Below are 18408 nucleotides of genomic sequence, written 5' to 3' on the forward strand. Positions count from 1 at the left end.
ACCGAGTCGCTCTTTGCTTCTACACCGTCGATAGTGCCGTTCCTGGCTTTTTGTTATGTCCTCTGTTTAATCCGAGTAAGCATTCGTTGCTGTGAACGCGTTGGTGAATTGCATTGTGGTCGTAATGCTTGTTGGGAGATTTCTTGCTAACCGTGGCTTACTCGGCGAACGCCTGATTATGTACTGTTATATCGTTTACGGTCTGATTATTTTCAGCCAGTCGCAGTATGAAGCACAAATGCAGATCGAGCAAGAAAAATGTGAATTTTCACATGCATTTGTTCCATTTCGCTGTTTCTTTTAACAACACTCGATTCGCAGTCATTTCCAAATAAATTCTACCCTCTAGATGTGGACATGTGTAAACATTTCAACTTCTGATAAAGAGAGTGGCATATAAAAACATTATGTAAAATGAAGAGTAAGGTACTGTAGCCCGATGAAAAGAAGTCCGTCGAAATGTCACAGGGGCACCAGGGGTTCTTCGCTGGCATTGGCTCCCGCCGCCCGTGTCCCGTTTGCTTGCTTTGTATTCGTCGACGTTGTCGCGCTGGCCAATAGCGACAATACGTGTGCCCTATGCGGGCCTATAGGAATAGGCCATTCGGACCCCAAAGTTTCTGGCCGACTTCTTTTCATCGGAGGACAGTAGTATCGAAAGATTTGGCCACCGAATAATAATTTATTCTTCTTCGTCATTTCCTGTCTACATAGATATTTAGAAGTATATAAGACCTTTGCTTATTCGTACGTGCTTCGTATCTTTGTTACGTACCGAAATTTGGAATTTTTATAGAATTTTTTTTTTGGTAATATGATATGTATATAACATTGTAGAAAAGATCTGAGGACAACTTTAGTTTATAGTATTAACCCTTCGTGGTCACACCTTCTTATAATCACAAGTTGGTCACACGGGGTTCACTGTACCCCAGCGTCATTTTTTGAGTTAACATTTTCGTATTTTTGAATCATTTAACTTTTCAGTGATAATAAAATTGTACGTTCGTAATACTTATACAATCATGGTCTAATAGTCTTTTTCTAGAAATGTAAATTTTGATATGATAAAATTTGTAGTTGAAAATGAGGGATTTTCCACGGTTGTGGGAAAAAAGCTATTTTTTAATTTTTTAAATTTTTTTTCTTGCGATAAATCCCCTTTGGAAATCGTAAAGACACGACATTTTAACTGGAAAATTATTCTTGGGGTACAATACACCCCCTGTGACCACGAAGGGTTAAAATAAATACCTTCCCTTTATATAGAATTGTCCGACATCGTCCGATTTGTTACCATGACCGGTTAGCTAAGCACAGAGTTGGGCATTAACTAAATAAAACGTTATTTAAATAAGCGTCAAATAAAAGTTACTTTAACTTTAGATTATTCGACGAATAAAGTTAATTTTTTATTCGATCAGAATTTATTCAACGAACAAAGTTAATTTATTTATTCGTCGACTGTTTCAATTTCAGCGACGAATAAATTTTTTAGGGGACTCCACACGCTGATACATGTTGCCGTGATACATTGATACACGCATCTTGCATCTTGCTCACCCTCCTGGCTGGTGAGCAAGATGCCAGTTTCATGACGAATAATTGTTTAACTTTTATTCGTTGTTCGAAATTTTATTTAAATAAAAATTTTGCCCATCACTCGCTAGGTACGAAGTTGCGGTAATAGAGGGAGGTGCGGAAACAAATGTGAACCCGGCTTTAACCCGCCGGCGGGCGCCATCGTGTACTCAGTACACGGGGTTCTGTTTTGGCTGAAAAACCCACTTCACCGTGATGTATTCTACCCAGCACCGCTATGTATTTTTGCAGCGGACATTTTTACATCACGCTACGTACTTGTCAGGTTCAAATTCAGTTTCAAAGTCTCTCTGACCGAATGAAACCGAAAGTATGCCGCGTATTCTGCTGGCGAGCGCGCCCGTGTACTCACAAGTTTTCCAGATGTTCGCCTCCGATTGTTCTGGTTTTTGGATGTTTTAGAGAACCGAAAAATAAGATATACGTGTTTTTTTTTAATTTTGGCCTGCTTGCATGTTAGGGGGTGAAATCACCCCTCAAATGTTTTCAACTGTTCGCCTCCGATTGTTCTGGTTTTTGGATGTTTTAAAGGACCAAAAAATAAGATATACGTGTTTCTTTATTTTGGCCTGTTTGCATGTTTAGGGGGCGCAACCACCCCTCAAAGTTCATAAGAAGTACTAAATTCTGTGGAGTAAAACTTCATATGAAAATACATATCGTAAAACTAAAGCAATCGGAGGCGAACACTTGAAAACATTTGAGGGGTGGTTTCACCCCCTAAACATGCAAACAGGTAAAAATAAAAAAACACATTTATCTTATTTTTCAGTCCTCTAAAACATGTCCAAAAACCAGAACAATCGGAGGCGAACACCCGAAAACTTTTGAGGGGTGGCTTCACCCCCTAAACATGCAAACAGGTAAAAATAAAAAACACATATATCTTATTTTTCAGTCCTCTAAAATATATCCACAAACCAGAACAATCGGAGGCGGACACCTGAAAAAGTTGTGAGTACACGGCGCGCCCGCCGGCGGGTTAAGGGCTTCATACAGGTTGAAATCTGTATCGATACATGTTGCAAGTATCAGTATCAGTGTACAAATCTCGACGTGTATTGGAGGGTGCGTTCTACTTACGCTCAAATCGCCCGCAACGCCCGTAATTTTCAATACATATCGCAACCGCGCGTGCGATTTGGGCGTAAGTGGAATTCGCCATGACTATCTCGGTATCGATGAATCTATATCAGCTGGTATCGTCGTCTGTACCAATGTCCTGAAACGTCGGTTACCTCGACCATGCAACTGATCCGAATATCAATAATTGCTGTTTTCTTTGACAATATCTTCTAATATCTTCTAATATCTTTGATAATATCTATCTAAAAAAAAAACTGGGTCTCATATTAGCACCCCATTTTTTCTATCTGTTTATTCGAGTGACTTTCGTTTTTATTTTATTATGAAGAAATCGAATCTTTGTTATAGTACTTTTCAGTTCACTGCTAAAGAATACATATTCTACTTTTAAAACGTGTTTTGGATTTTAATAAAACTTTTCTTAGCCAAGAATTATGATGCTTTTAAGAAATAGATCTCATATTCGGCTAATTTACCCTATTATATAGTATTGTACTATATTTCGAGAAATTGTACTATATACTGTTGAAACAAAATATAGTACGTAAAATACCTACTATATTTTCAATTCATAGTTAATTAACAAAAATTTAATTATCAACCTAACCTAATTGCAGTGAGTATCAGTGCTCAGAACCCACCCTTAGCTATTAACATCAAGCGACACTATGCATGGCCGGCTTAGGTTAGCTGCCAATGCATAAGTTATTCGTATAGGTGTGAACATGAAGGCTCCATATCAATACTACTCAGTACGATATTGCACATGGAAGTTAGCGTACATGAAAATAGGACACAGAATATAGATAGTGCAGCATACAATTCAGAACACATGCAGTTCAACGCACATTTTTTTTTTATTGCGCAATGCACTTAAAATTAATCTGGCGAGTAGCAGCTTGTCAGTCAACCCCGGCATGAACATTAAGTATGGTTCAAATTTTAAGATTAAGCCTGTAAAATTACCTACTCTTTTTGCAGCATTGGTACCAATGAAGGCTACAGTAGTAACCACATATAAAGCACAGATCCTCGTGGAACATATATCTTGCGGTGGAAAACTAAAAGGCGGTTACGGTGGTCGATTCTAGTTGAATTTTCGATTCATTGAGCTCTGACTTTGTGCACCTAAGCGCTTAATCTCTACACAAAGCAATTTGTGTCATTGAAACGCCTGTCGACTCTGACCGTAATCACTTGCATACGAGATAAACTGTAAACCACTAATCAAATCAGTCAATACAGACCGTTTACTCTCTTTAATTAATCACTGCAACCGATTCTACTTTGCCAGTCACTGCTCCATTATCAGTTTGGGTTATTTTTATTACTATTTTTTTCAACCTGGCAATTTTTTAAGTTATTACATTATGCATGACCATTTTGACTGCAAACTACATTTTCTCTGTGCATTTGATTTTTACTCCGGATTTTAGTATTTTAAATACAACGACATGGCGTTTTTGCAATTTTGTACATGGAAATTGAGTCTTTTTTTGGTGGCAGAATGAATGTCATAACTACACGGTGTTCAAAATGAAGGTTTACTTCAATTGCCCATAATTTCTAAAATAAATTAGAATACTAGACTCTTCTTTTCCTTATTTATTAAATCATGATAAATTGTAACGGACTAGGTGCGAAGAACACTTTTTATTGCATTTTGTATGACATTTTCACATAAAGGAATGGAAATTTCAGTTATTTCTGCACGATTGTTATCCTTCAGTTTATATATTTGTAATTCCATAATATTAAGAAAACTGAATTTTTTTAAAATAAGTACAAGTATTTATTTACTATTTTAATTATATTTTTTTGTGTAAATTCGAAAACCGGTTCAACCGGGTTTTGGGGAATACTGTAATTCGAAAACCGTTTTTTTTTTCAAAAGATCGTTTTTGTATAAACCCTAGTGGAATCCTATTTTATGGACTGAAAACATAGCAAAATTTAGAAATTTTTTTTAACCCTCGGTTGTCTACTTTTTCGAACGTCGTTGTCACACTGGGTCAATTTGACCCTGCCAATTTTCAACCAGTTATTTAAAAACTATTTGTTAAATTAAGTCTGAAAAATTCTGAGATAAAGTTTGAACATTGTAGAATATATGCCCATCGTAGAAAGTTGACATTTAAAGTGTCATCATGCTTAAAAATAATTTGAAGCAATAAGAGTTCCGACAAAAAGTTTTTTGCTTAAAAAAATTGCAGGGTCAATTTGACCCAGTGTGACAACCGAGGGTTAAGGAACTAGCATTTCGATTCATCTGAAATTCGGACCATGTTTTTATGCATCCTTGAAGAAGTTGCAGTTTTTTTTTTATTCATTTTTAACAATAAATATAGGAGTAATGCGTCACGTCCCACAAAACTCGTCGTCCGCTGGTGTGCATGATATTTACCTTCCAGGTAATCTGAAACAGAAAAATGAAACGGCGTTTTACTTCGTACATATGTAGCTTCAATTTGATGAACCAGAATACCGCTAAGTTTTATACTTCTTTTGTTACATAAGAAAATTGGCGCAAAATTGGATAGCAAAAATTAAGGGTTCAGACTTCTCAGTTTGAAAACTCTCCACATCATTCAAATTTTTTTTGCTGGTTCATCAATTTCAAGCTACATATGTATAGAATAAAACGCTGTATCATTTTTCTGTTTCAGATTACCTGGTAGATAAATATCATGCACTCCAACGGACGTCGAATTTTGCGCGGCGTGATGGTTGATCATGCATAACTATTATATTTATGGTTAAAAATTAATATAAACAAAACTGCAGTTTCCTCAAAGATGCATCAAAACATGGTCCAAATTTCATATGAATCCAAACGCTGGTTTCGTAACAAAAAAATCTTAAATTTTGCTATGTTTTTAGCACAAAGAATAGGATTTCCCCCCTTAAGGGGATCTTCCAGTCTAAAAATCGTTTTATATTATTTCATTTTTCGAATGTTCAACCTTTCAGAAATACGTGTTTAAAAGCATTTGTTGAAATTCGTAAAATTCCCGAAGTTATAGGCATTTGAGTAGCGGCAAAAGAAACGTGTTTTTCTCGAAACAGTGTTCTCAAAACGGTGAGACCTGTATTTCCAAAAGTTATTATCCGATTCAACTGAAACTTTTTTTATTTTGAAGAATATACTTCTGGCTAGGGGGAATACCAGAAAAAATACAAACAATTGAAAAATTATCATTTTCAAAGGCGTTGAAATGATGAAAAATATAAGGAAAAAGTGATTTCAAACTTCAACTGTCGTTATTTTCTAAAAAAAATGTAATTTTGTAATTTTGTCTTGTTTCCCCCTAGCCAGAAGTATATTCTTCAAAATAAAAAAAGTTTCAGTCGAATCGGATAATAAATTTTTGAGATACAGGTCGCACCGATTTGGATCAATTTTTTGACGCCTTGACTTTAACGACTCCCCAGTGCCGTCTGCAAAGATTAATTATAAAACAAAAAATATATTTCTATAGCTTAAGACATCCTTAATACAATGCAACAAGTCCCATTAAATTATATATAGTAGTTTTCCTTTAATTAATTCCTAAAGTTCACTTCTTTTTTTGGACTCTAGACCGGAAGGTCTCCTTAATGCACTTTACATCTTGCAAAATGATACAGCTTTTATTTGACCTATTCTCTTCTTAACGGTAATGATAATGGCACAAATCGCGATAGTAACTGTCAGTGTTTTATTTTGTATGGACGGGGATGTTGAAAATGTAAGGGGCATTTTTGTTCTCATAGATTCAGCAGTTCCCTGCAAAGCAGAATATGGCAGGGATAACAGTCGGGCGGGAATAAAAGACAAAAGGGTGATAAATCGTTATCGCATCTCGGTGTATACGAATAAGAACGTTGATGTCATTTGGTGTTATTGTGCGAAGCGTGGAGCGCGTATATTTCATTCTGACGTCATTCGACATGGCAACAATATAGGTGCAACGACAGATTCACATGCACCCTCTGCATCACGCGTCGCACTCGCTAAATAAGTTTGAAAGCCGCCGGTGATAAATTTTCATTGTACGTTCATCGTATATCATATATTCCTTAACTCTCTATTGCGCTCGTATAAACGTGAATCAGAAGCATGTTTTTTCAGCCGTCCACACTGTGCGCCTAACGCCGCGGACTACAGAATGATTCATCGACCACGGAATTGGAAATTTAGAATGGCCAGCGAGAAGCACGAATTCAATTGAAAGTCTACGGTCCATTCTTGGTTTAAACCCAGTTTTCAGTAAGGATTTACTAAGAATTCAATAGAGAAATTATTTACTCTTACCGAACATAAAAAATTTGACACATTTGGAATTGCTTGTACTCGAAATAAAACAAGCAACGCTATAACGTTGGTTTAGAGATTACTGTAAAATGGTCGACATGACGACCTGGAATTGGGACGAGTTGGAACTGTTCTCAGCGTTTCTTCAGCAACTTCCTAAAAACTTATGTCAGGAGTGTCGAACTTCCCCACTCCGAGAGCCGCACGAGTCGGGCCCCGGGTCAGCCGGTTCCCCCACTTATTTTTCTCTAGGCGTTACACGAGACCCGGTAGGGAGAGAGTGCGGCGCCCGGAGGAGAAATTCATCAGAGTGAAGTAGGTGTGGAGGGGGCCGTTCTCCTACGGCTCTACGGAGCAGGCGAAGAGGAGAAGGAGCCACTGCGGCTCGCGAGCCGCTAGTTGGACACCCCTGACTTATATGACTAGATGTTTTTCTTTGATTTAGTTCTTTTGCTGGGCATTATCATCATTTTGAAAGGCTTTAGTTGAAGCATGACATCTACCGCAAGTATCGTACTGTGATATTGATGTACATAGAATTGGCTTTATCTTGTACTTGAAAGCTCCAGTTTTCCATGCTTTCAAACTGAAGTTATGATACCAAAATAAATATATTTGTTTATAGATAGATGCACATCATGAAGTTGCCGCCATTTTGACAGTTTTCTTTCCTAGAACTCTTAATAAATTCTTTACTTATTCCTAACCGATTGCACGTTTTTTTTTATATTGGTGAAGATAATTTTAGTTCCCTTTTTGCGACTCTACTCGATGCGATTCTTAAGATTGCGCGGACTTGTCTTGACACTTCTCTTAAGAATCAGCAAGAATCTAAAAAATGCCCACTTCTATTAGGTTTATATAAGTAATATTTAGTGAACAGTAGGTATATTTATTAATACTCGAGTTTCACAACATTCATCAGCTTTTGGATTATTTATAAAGTTGGTTAGTGCCATAGCCTTTATTTTTACTATCGAAAGACTGAAGCAAATAATTTTTAATGTAGGTATTACATGAAAATAAAACCCTGACGAAATAAGACTTGACGATCCTACTAATTAATTTCCTGTCAAAAGGCATGGATTCTGAATATAAAATCTCAATATTATACACAATTTTATTTTTTTAAATTGTTTATTCCCGTTTCAATTTTCTGAAGTGTGTCTGATGTTCTGGCCTAGTTTTACAAATATTACAATAAATCGTAACTCGGGTAACAACGTGTGGAAAATATGGGCTTAAAAAATAACTTTTATTTCACTAACTAAATTTGGTCTTTTAATAAATAGTGAACTTTATTTACTATTAATCTAATTGACAATATTTCAGAAGCAATCATTTTTCTAACAAGCCTAATAAATATCAGTTGAGAAAAAGAAGAAAGGAACCTAAACAGACAATAAATCAGGATTGAACATACCTATTAAATTGATACTCTCAAATATAGTCAATATTAATTGAAACTTGATAATTTTTACTAAATAATGTACATTTATAAGAAACATTAAATCTTTTAGATACGATGTTCATAACTTCAATTTATTTCTTGATTAACACTTTCAGTGGTGGCAGCATGTTTTTACGTTTGGAGGATTTTCACCTTGTACGCTATTTCCACGTGTTTTCACGTCAATATTTTCCGAGAAGCATGGAAATTATTCTGTAATGCCCGAATGTTTGCTTTGGAAACAAACTGAGGTTGGAGTTCGCTTTGTATTTCCTCGCCTCAACACCCCTTTCATTCGCTCGACAATAGAGCTTTCGATACGTAGTCACCTGCTGATAAAAATTTAAGTTTCTATATTTTCTAATACATTTTCATGCCAATATCACCAAGAGATTCGTGAGATTCTCCACACGAATATATTTTCAATCATATGTGATATACAGTTGGTCTAAGGAATTCAGAAGTTGATTTGTATCGCTGTGGTAAATCATATGGTATTTCGGATTTCGGATATCATAGATATCCGGTTTAATAGATAATATTGAAATTGACATTTTTATTAGTGTCAGCGTATGCTTAAAGCTCGGGGCAAGTTGGACAAAATCAAAATTTTCCTATTAAAAGCCACCCCGCAGAAAGGGCTTGACCGATTTCACACGGTATTTCGTCAAACCTGGCACCAATTAAAGTGTTAATTACAAATCTGAATAAACTGTTCCTTACCTTCTTGGCCATTGCCCAGAAATATACTTTCTCCACTTTCTCGTCTCCATGTGATATTCGGCGCCGGGGATCCCGTAGCGGCACACTGTAATGTGACGTTGCTACCTTCTCTAACGACCATGTCCGTGCTTGTTGAATGATCTAAAATATCGGGCGGAACTGTAAACAGCAGAAATTATTTGCATGAGTAACTGTCGGCTTAAAATTATCACATCAGTGTTCCGTGAACAACAGTGCTGGATTAACTAATAAGCAAAATAAGCGCGTGCTCAGGGCATCAGGGGAAAGGGGGGCACTATAAAAATTTTCTGAACTGTAAAATCTAACTATCGTTAGAATGTTAGAAACAGTTTTAAGGGGTCATTCCCGTTAGCGCGCCGAAAAAATCAGCCATTTTCAGGAATTTATTGCGACGAAAATAATTATAGTAATGGAATAAAACTTTCTTCTATTTATTAAACTACATTTCTACCGTAATAAAAAAATATAAAAGTAAAAAAAGTATTGCTTTCCAAATGCTTTTGAAAGTGGTCTTGATGACATGTTTCAAAATTCATGCCTCGCTCGAGCAGGCGATTTCAGCTGTTAGGCTTATCTGAATCCAAAAATCCAAACAGATTCTTGATCAGTATGCCTGGCGCTATCGCTCGGACTATAATTAGTGATTTATCTTCAAAATTAGCAAAATGCTGGGCAAACATACAAGAAACATGTTTTTCGGCGTTTTTCTTTTAATATTTTCAATTTTAAAAGTAGGTTAGACTCAATGAAAATACTTGGCTGCACACCCTGCGAGAGCCACAGGTGTGCAGAATAGACAGTAAAATTTACAAAGCATTCGGTTCGATAGATTTTGAGATTTTATCTTCGCGATGTGAACAAATGACGTTTCGAGAAAAACTCGTTCAAAGTTTTCATGTATAGAGACCAAGCCTCTGTGCTGCCTACAAAATGCCTCTGTAGAAGCTATAATAATCGGAATTTTTCCATGAACAGTTCACAATACATTCTTGAGGATATGTACTTTCGAAAAATGTTTAAAAAAAAAATCGATTTTTTCAACCCGTCTAAGCAGAATGACTCCTTAAGCCAAATTATTTATCGGAAATGTCTAAGAAATCGCATATGGCGTTTGAGTGATGAAAATCTTATCAGTGCTCAGGGCCTATAAAGGTCTTAATCCGACCCTGGTGAACAAGGTGTTATTTAATGCGGCGAAACTATGCGTCAACCAAAATCTGTATGATGTAAAGTACGACGAGAAATTTTTCGATAATTCAGCACTTCTCAGAATTGTACACCTTCGTCATGATGTTTAGTTTACGCTTAATTTGTTTAACCAACCTACAACCTCCAGATATCCAGTTTGACTCTTCATTGGGTCGGTGTTTATCTGGCACATATAAGCACCTCGGTCGGATTCACGTATATCGCGTATGTGTAGGTGCCACGTTTTGTGCTCTGTATGTGTCACTCCAATTCTGTGATTCTTGGTAATCACATGGTTGGCTATTGTCAAGATAGTTTGTGTATCCACCCGTAGCCATGCCACCTGTGGAAAAGAGAAACAGGAAAAAGAATGTAGTTACGCCTTTATCTGTTTCAGATAATTTGGCAATTATATAGAAGAGGGCACACCTCCTCGATTTTGATGACCTTGAAATATGTTGTAAAGGTCGTCATTCTGAACAACCTTTTCCTATACATGTTACCACCGCGCGGCTTTAGTTTTCGATATATTCATAAGAATATTTGGTAAATGTTTAGTTTAGGGGAGGCATCTCCGATGACCTTGACCTTGACATATGTTGTCAAGGACACTATCCTGAGTGACCTCCAGGAGGTTTTAGCCGTCGCTCGTTATTGTTTACAAAGTTATTAATTATTGAATATAGAACACATAAAACATTTACTCGTTCTGCTTTTCAGATTTTCCACAAAAATATATTCCATCCTACACGAAAGAGTGATCGGAGTAGGTTTCATTTGCAGCCAATGAGGAAGATGACGTGTAAAATAATATGTAACTACCAACATCATACATTCCACAAATGAAAAATTCGCGCGCAAACCATTCACACATGCGCACTCACGCAAAACCGCAGTACACGCGCTAGTGGCGCCCTCTGCGCCGAGCTTGCATCATCTTCCCACTGATATATACATACTATGGATAGGAGATTCCCATAAGCCGGCCGCATAGCGGTTGAAGCTAATTGAAGGTTATTTCAGATGCTAGCGCCTCCACCGTTCGACAGATGTATTAAAGGAAATAGCGCGAAGTTTGAAAAATGTGGCTTATAACAGACTAAAAGAATAGTGTAATATAATGTAGGTATTATTATATTATGTACAAAAAAGTTAATCAGAGCAAACGAAATTCATGAAAATAGTGAAATAAATATATAAATGTAATATAAAACCAACTGAAGTAATGATTAATGAAGTTCGCAAAACGGGAATTTAAAATATTTGTAAACAGTTTTGTCGTTTGCTACATTGTTATGAACAAAGGAGATGTAGGTATGCATTTCTCATTAAATAAAATTGAATTCATAATAACACTAAAATAAATTTATTAATCTTACAATACATATAAATATATCTCACTCTTAGAGACGTTACCTTGGGAATCCACCTAAGTCCAAGTCAGTTGTATTTACCCAAAATTCATGAATATTAGGTCACACTCGCATCATCATTGGTAAGAGATTGTAGGGAAAAAATCTATGAAATAAGAAATCTTAATTTTTGTTAAATCTTTAATAATTCTATATAAACCATGTTTCATTCCATTTGCCCATTTTGAAAATTTACTTGCATAACCACTATACACTGCACAATTTAGCTACTTTTGCCAATAAACACTTTTTATATACCCGCGTCAGCGGCAGTTGGCGTCGGTTGGTGTCCAGTTGGCGTCGGTTGGCGTGGCAAAGTGATGCAAAGTGTGAAGCACCGCGGGTGATCGCGGGGCGAAGGGAAGTATAGTACATCGGTCGAACGATGGTGGCGCCTCATGACAAAAATCCTTCAAATCGCTTCAAGCATCTCCAATCCATCAGTGCATCTTCCCCATTGGAACCATCTCAAGTCGAAGCTTGTGTATTATTTTGGGGGAGGGGCTGTGATGCTTGTAACTGCAGTCTCATTTTTAGCATCCCTAACCTCAAATCGATTCGCTAGCATGCTTTTACGCGCCCTCAGCACTGATCTAGTCCCAACTAATACTGATACCCCGGACACGTTGGAAAGTGAAATGCGTTGTGTCGGAATAAGTCAACAGAAGTGTTCGCATATTTAGGTTCATCCGACGCGTAGTTTCATAAAGAATATAAAACTCAGTGGGTTTTTGTTTTTAGGTGAGTTGAACGGACGGTAGGCTGCACGCCGATTCACTACTTCGACGCCGAGGACGCGGAGAAATACCTCCACAGTTTACAATAAACGAAATATTTTACAGAAAACAAAATTGTCTCGTCTTCCTTAGATGTTCCATTAAATACCACAAGTGTTTCAAACAGATTTATTGAAACATTTCTTTGAAAAAAAATTCAAAAATGTCCCCTCATTTTCGTCGAGTCACACGAGTTTCCCCTGTTAAGGGTGGTCTTCTTCACAAGTGGTATTGCAAATGCGGGCACTTGAAGAAGACACGGGAAGATAGTACTGTTTCCTGGCATTTTGGCGGGAAGCAGTGTTATCCTGGAAGGGTGCGGATCGATGTGGGACATCGATCCTTACGCAAGGAGATGAGAGGAGCATTCTCGAGCCAACTTTGCGAGTGAGAACACTGAAGCAAAGAATTTTTGCAGTACCGCTATTCAAGAGTATTGGAAAAGTATCTTACACAACTCCAATCGGGGCATATTGATTAATTCGAAATATGTACATACGTGCGGGAAAACGGCATGCGTTATGTCTGACAAAGTGTACAACAATACAGTTCAAAGCATTGCCCCGAGGAATCAGCATCGTACACCAAAGCATGGTGTACATTGTTGCTATTCAAGCTGTACCAGTAAGGGCAAGTTATTGTCGAGCATAGCACAATTGGTAAATGCTTCTTTGTTCCATTGTACTCTGAGAGCACAGTATGCCTAAAAGATCTCTGTTTCTTGATGACATAATAACGCTTAATAGCATACAAATATATGCTAGAAGTTCGTAAGTGCTTTTGACGCATAAATTTGCATTTATGCATTAAAGTGATACGTAAATTAAGCATTTGTCACGCTGAAAGAGGTACAATGACATCGTACTGTGAATTAAAAGCAACTTTAGATATTTTTTAATGATTCATTACAAGCATCGGTGTTCAAGCAGTGGCGCTCTGTAGAAGTATCGGAAAATGATTAACTACCTCAAGTTCTGAGTGGAAACAGAGTTTGTCATTCAATAGAATATTTTTTCTTTGTGATGGATTATTATACTAAACGATGTACAATTTTTTAATTACAATACGAGTTCGCTTTATTTTATTTGTGACTGATGCGAGCAATTGTAATTTTCGTATAGAAGTATAGAAGCCACAAATTACATGTGTATTTGTATAATTTTAATTGCAATTATAGAATTCTTACTTAATAGAATTTTGCGTATAGCTGACAATGGGGAGAATGACTAAAAATTCATTAGGCATAATTTCAACTTAGGAGTCTTTCTTAAAATATTGCAGATCAATTACTGAACTTGATTTTTATAGCTTCCAATAGTGGTTTCCAAATGTCCTTTTACTCGAAGTAGGAAATTATGCAACCCCTGTCAATAAATATGGAACCAAAACGCATGATAATGTTAAATCAGTCTATTTTAGAATAAACACACCCAAAATATTTCAGAATTCCGTTTATTATGTAATAAAAAATATAGAAGAAACAAAATGTTGCTTGGACGTAAGTATGCAACGGACCTACAATCAGAAGTACATGTATATTCATATATTAGAACAGTTTTTAATACCGAGTTTAGACCAGTGGTTCGAGGATTCGGACGACTTTTATTTTCAGCATGACAATGCAAGTTGTTTTCGAAACATAAAAGTTCCAGGCTGTCCGCAAAATCAAGGCTTTCGAACCATAAAATGACCAGCAAATAGCCCAGATCTAAGTCCTATCGAAAACTATGGGCACTCTGGAAACAATTTATACACGAGAAAAAAAACAAAAAATAAGAATGAACTTTTAGAAGCTACTAAGTTGTCATGGAAATAAATTTTGCCATCACAGTGTGATAACTTGATTATATCGATGCCAAAACTTATACGTGCTATTTCAGGATTTTGAAGTATCATTTAGCATGTACGTTTGAACAATGGGCATCATAATGTATAGCATCAATGCAATGCTGTTCTGACCAATCCTAATTTATTGGTCGCATTTATCGTTGAGTCCGGGTTGCTGCGCTGTAACTGTAAGAATTTATTCCTTTCTCGGAAATATCTTCCTCGCGGAGACTAAAGTGAATTCTCGAGCTATTTTTGAACTCTCTTCTTCAATCATTTCCATTTATATTATTTTCCCTTGGACCTCCGCCCTTCTTCATCTACTTGTCCCATTACTTGTGTCTTTCGCCCTTATTTGCCACGCTCCTTATTTCATTGGTCCTTCACAACTTATTTACCTCAATACCTGAAACTTAATTAATATGATCTACTAATTACTTAATGTTGGTATTATGATTACAGTTCAAATTATAGAATTATATTTAACTATATTTAGAATAATATAGTTGTGATGTAATTAATTCTGTGTCTGACAACGGTTCTTTAAATTTTCTCTAATAAGCTTGAAGAAATCAGCAGTACACTGCTTGTATTTCCTTCAATATGAGTGTTATACGTCCCAAACCGAGTTGGTGATTTTTTATTGATTCCGGAACGTATAAAGAGGGATATTTCTTGCCCCGTCGCACAGTGGGGCACGTAACATAGGATTCGCGGAAAAAATGTCATAACTTCGGTGTTTCTCAATATTTTTGAGTACTTTTTTTTTATATTATTTGTTAATAGCCAACGGTTATATGGACAGCAACATAAATAAAATTGAAGCATCTTTAACAAATGAAATAGTAATAAACCGAAGAAACGAAGAGTGCACAGCGCACTCGGGTGATTATGTATTAATAACAGCCAAAGTTGAAAATAGTTGCAGCCAATTTTTTTATGGCTGTTAGTAGATGGTATCTGCTTTCAATTAGTACTATCTAGAGCCCGGAGGAAGGCGGAGCTTTGTTTATAAACCTAAAAGAGTTAATGAAAACTTGAAATACTGGGTAGCTTCATTTGAAGTCGTATAGTGGGATTACAGTGAAGAATTTTCGAAAAATATTTATGTCACAAATAAGCTGAGACTATACACATTCGAAATACATGCGGTAAAAAAATAAAAATATACAGAGGAATTCAGAAAAAAATTGACAATCTCGTACGAATATTGACACGTTTCCCGTTAGAATAAGAAAGGTTAACTTCAGATCAATTTTTCTTTGTAATTAACATGAATATGACATATCTGTCATATACGTTAGATACGTTGGTCCTATTGGCTTTCAGGATATAGTGATGGATACATAAAAATACAACTTTCATTTTAAGACTTGTTTCCTCTCCAGCCCCACTGTGCGGTCGCCTCTCCGGGGTAATCGTAATATCCCTCGGGGGCCGGTCACGCTTTTTGGAGTACTGTAGCGGGGCAGGTGGATTGGCATTAAAGATCGTGGAGGAAAAAGAAGGATGTGTGTTTTTGTTTGTGTGCGTGTGTCGTGTTCTTTGGACCGTCACAGCTAGAACTCATCATCAGTAGAGGGCTTTAGCTGACGGCCTCTGCCCTAGACACACGGGGACTATTAAGAAGTAAACTTGGAACTTGTATATATACGAACGAGAGTGGACGGTAGGACTTGCGAGAAGAGTAGACCTCTAGCGGCGCCGGCGGAGACTAACCGGCGTGACCCATGTGGTGGGGCCGGGACGTCACAATGAGCATACCTATGTCCTTTCTGTAGTTTGTGCAAGTATATTACGTTGAAATAAAAACATGTATTGAATATTAATAATTGATTACATTAGATATAGAAAATATTCTCCCTAAAAATAAACCAAATAAATATATTTTTAAAATTATAATTTTATAAAAATTAACTAATATACAAAAATATTTATTATAAATCAAATTTATAATTAAAATTATGAAATCTTGTTTTCTTGTGAAACAAACGTGTTATTTAAAACTTAACAAGTATTCTCCATTCCTTTGGGTATTAGTAGGTACGTTCATCATAATTTCATTAGAATTGGGACAATAATGACACCGGTACGGGAAATGTGTTTCGAGATTGCTATATCGAACAAAGGGCAAAATCTCATTTGTATTTAACGGTTTTATGTATTTAACCGTAGATCTTCCACAGCATTGCGAGGCATTGAAAGGACGCGGTATCTGAACAGTAATCGCGGTAATGCGTTCGTTATATTTAATCAAGCGTCAAACAATCGTGCGTGTTGAGTTAACAGAGCGTCACACCCAACGAATCGTTCTGCGTTCATGTTCTATGTGAACACGAGCCTGGATAAAATGGTTACCGTTTGAGAGGTATCATTTCTCTCTAGCAAACGGTCCTTTGTCTCGCTCAATGTCCATCACAATACTGTCGCGCAAGCAACTCCGAAACGGTTTCAAATTGCTAGGCACTCTTCTGTCGTAATAAAATTCATTCTTAATAAAGGATTTTATTATTTTATTTATGAGTTATTATTACTACAAGAAGTATGACTTTTAAAGATCACAAAAGTGATTTTATAGGTTCTAATTGTATTTACCACAATTTACATTTATGGTATGATTTTGTATGGCGAGCAACACACGAGAACATTCAATTACTTCATAATTCTTGTCAAGTTTACCAAGGTCTAGTAAGTGTCCTAAGATGTTTCAGCGGTAAATGAGTGTATGTAAAAAAAGAAACCCTGAGTTGTAGCTGCATTTAGGTTATTATTTTTTGTTAACTCGTTATGGCTGTGTATTTATTCATGCACTTTATCATTCACTAATATTTCATTCCTCACTTTGTATCACTTACTTTCTTTGTGGTAACAGTTTGTTGAGATGTATCTCAAAGAACGACATAGAAATTAACCTAAAAATGTAACAAATTTTACCTTCAATTTCATTCGATATAAGGTAAATGTCCCAATTTCTGCTCATGACCTCATATCTACCCATTTCGTATTTTTCTTATTATTATAAGCGTTACGTTTGTACTATAGTTGCAACAAAATAATTCTAAATTATTTGAACATTTACGCGAGTGTTACACGAGCTTGAGGTTAATCAAAGTGCAGCATAAGAAACGAAAAACTTTTAAAACGAGAGTGTTCCAGCTGGTTGTACTAAGGAACAGCGTCACTATTGGTATTCGATAATTCGGCAGAAAATAGTTTTTGCAGTAAAAGTTCTATTTTTAAGAACAAAACCAGATACTGTTTTGTGGTCTGGATTTAGATTTTGTTTACTATTTTTAATCTTTTTAAGTAGAAAATAGGTGAATATACTTAGGGTCAAGTGAATCACCGCCATGTCCGCATTTCTACTCACCACACTTATAGTAACATAACCTCACAATTCAATGTATGCTGTAACCTCTATTTCTATTCGAAGGCACTTTGTTTTTTGTTTATCATTATTTTATGCTTTACTGTTGTGTTCTAAAACCTCTCCATAAAAGATGTAACTTATTTTAACCTGAAAATGCAACGTATTATTTGAGCAGAAATTGGTACAAATGGTGAGTAGAAATACGTACATCGCTATTTTTCGTGAGCAGAAATGCGGACATTTAGAGCATTGTATTTAATTACAAATCACTAGTAGTTAAACATCTTGAAATATATTTGTTAAATAGTTTTAAAATTGGTTGATTTATTATTAAAGAATTAATCAATTACTCTGCAAATTTGGATCGCAAATAAATTTTTTACACCTTCTTTATGATGAGTAACCTCTTAAATGAGCAGAAATTGGGACATTCACCTTACTGTAATTTAAAATATGTTCATCTGTTTTGGAACGCCTCAAAGTTTATCGAAGAGCACGAACTGTGTTAAATCTTCTTAGATCTCCAGGAATTAATAACAAAAATTCAGTTATTATTTTTCGAAATGTTTAAATAAATGATACGTATTTGTCTGAATAAATATTCTATATTTGTACACATGAAATACCGTCAGTTACGTTAGAATATTTTCATTTTCGGA

The 18408-nt window shown here is 36.1% G+C and overlaps 1 protein-coding gene across 2 annotated transcripts in view; it reads right to left on the reverse strand.

Moving 5' to 3' along the window:
* The window catches only part of LOC143378505 (neurotrimin), a 359802-nt gene that overhangs the window by 40146 nt on the left and 301248 nt on the right, over window positions 1-18408 (reverse strand). The window contains exons 1-3 of one of the 2 annotated variants that reach the window (XM_076830311.1): window positions 10794-11114; window positions 10500-10707; window positions 9156-9314 (exon numbers count right to left, since the gene is read on the reverse strand). In XM_076830311.1, coding sequence (XP_076686426.1) covers window positions 9156-9314; window positions 10500-10707; window positions 10794-10862 — 436 coding nt within the window. In that variant the 5' untranslated portion in view covers window positions 10863-11114. Of the gene's footprint in view, window positions 1-9155; window positions 9315-10499; window positions 10708-10793; window positions 11115-18408 lie in introns of those variants that run through there. The other variant, XM_076830310.1, reaches the window with a different exon arrangement.

Source organism: Andrena cerasifolii, chromosome 2, assembly GCF_050908995.1.
Source record: "Andrena cerasifolii isolate SP2316 chromosome 2, iyAndCera1_principal, whole genome shotgun sequence".
NCBI lineage: Eukaryota > Metazoa > Arthropoda > Insecta > Hymenoptera > Andrenidae > Andrena > Andrena cerasifolii.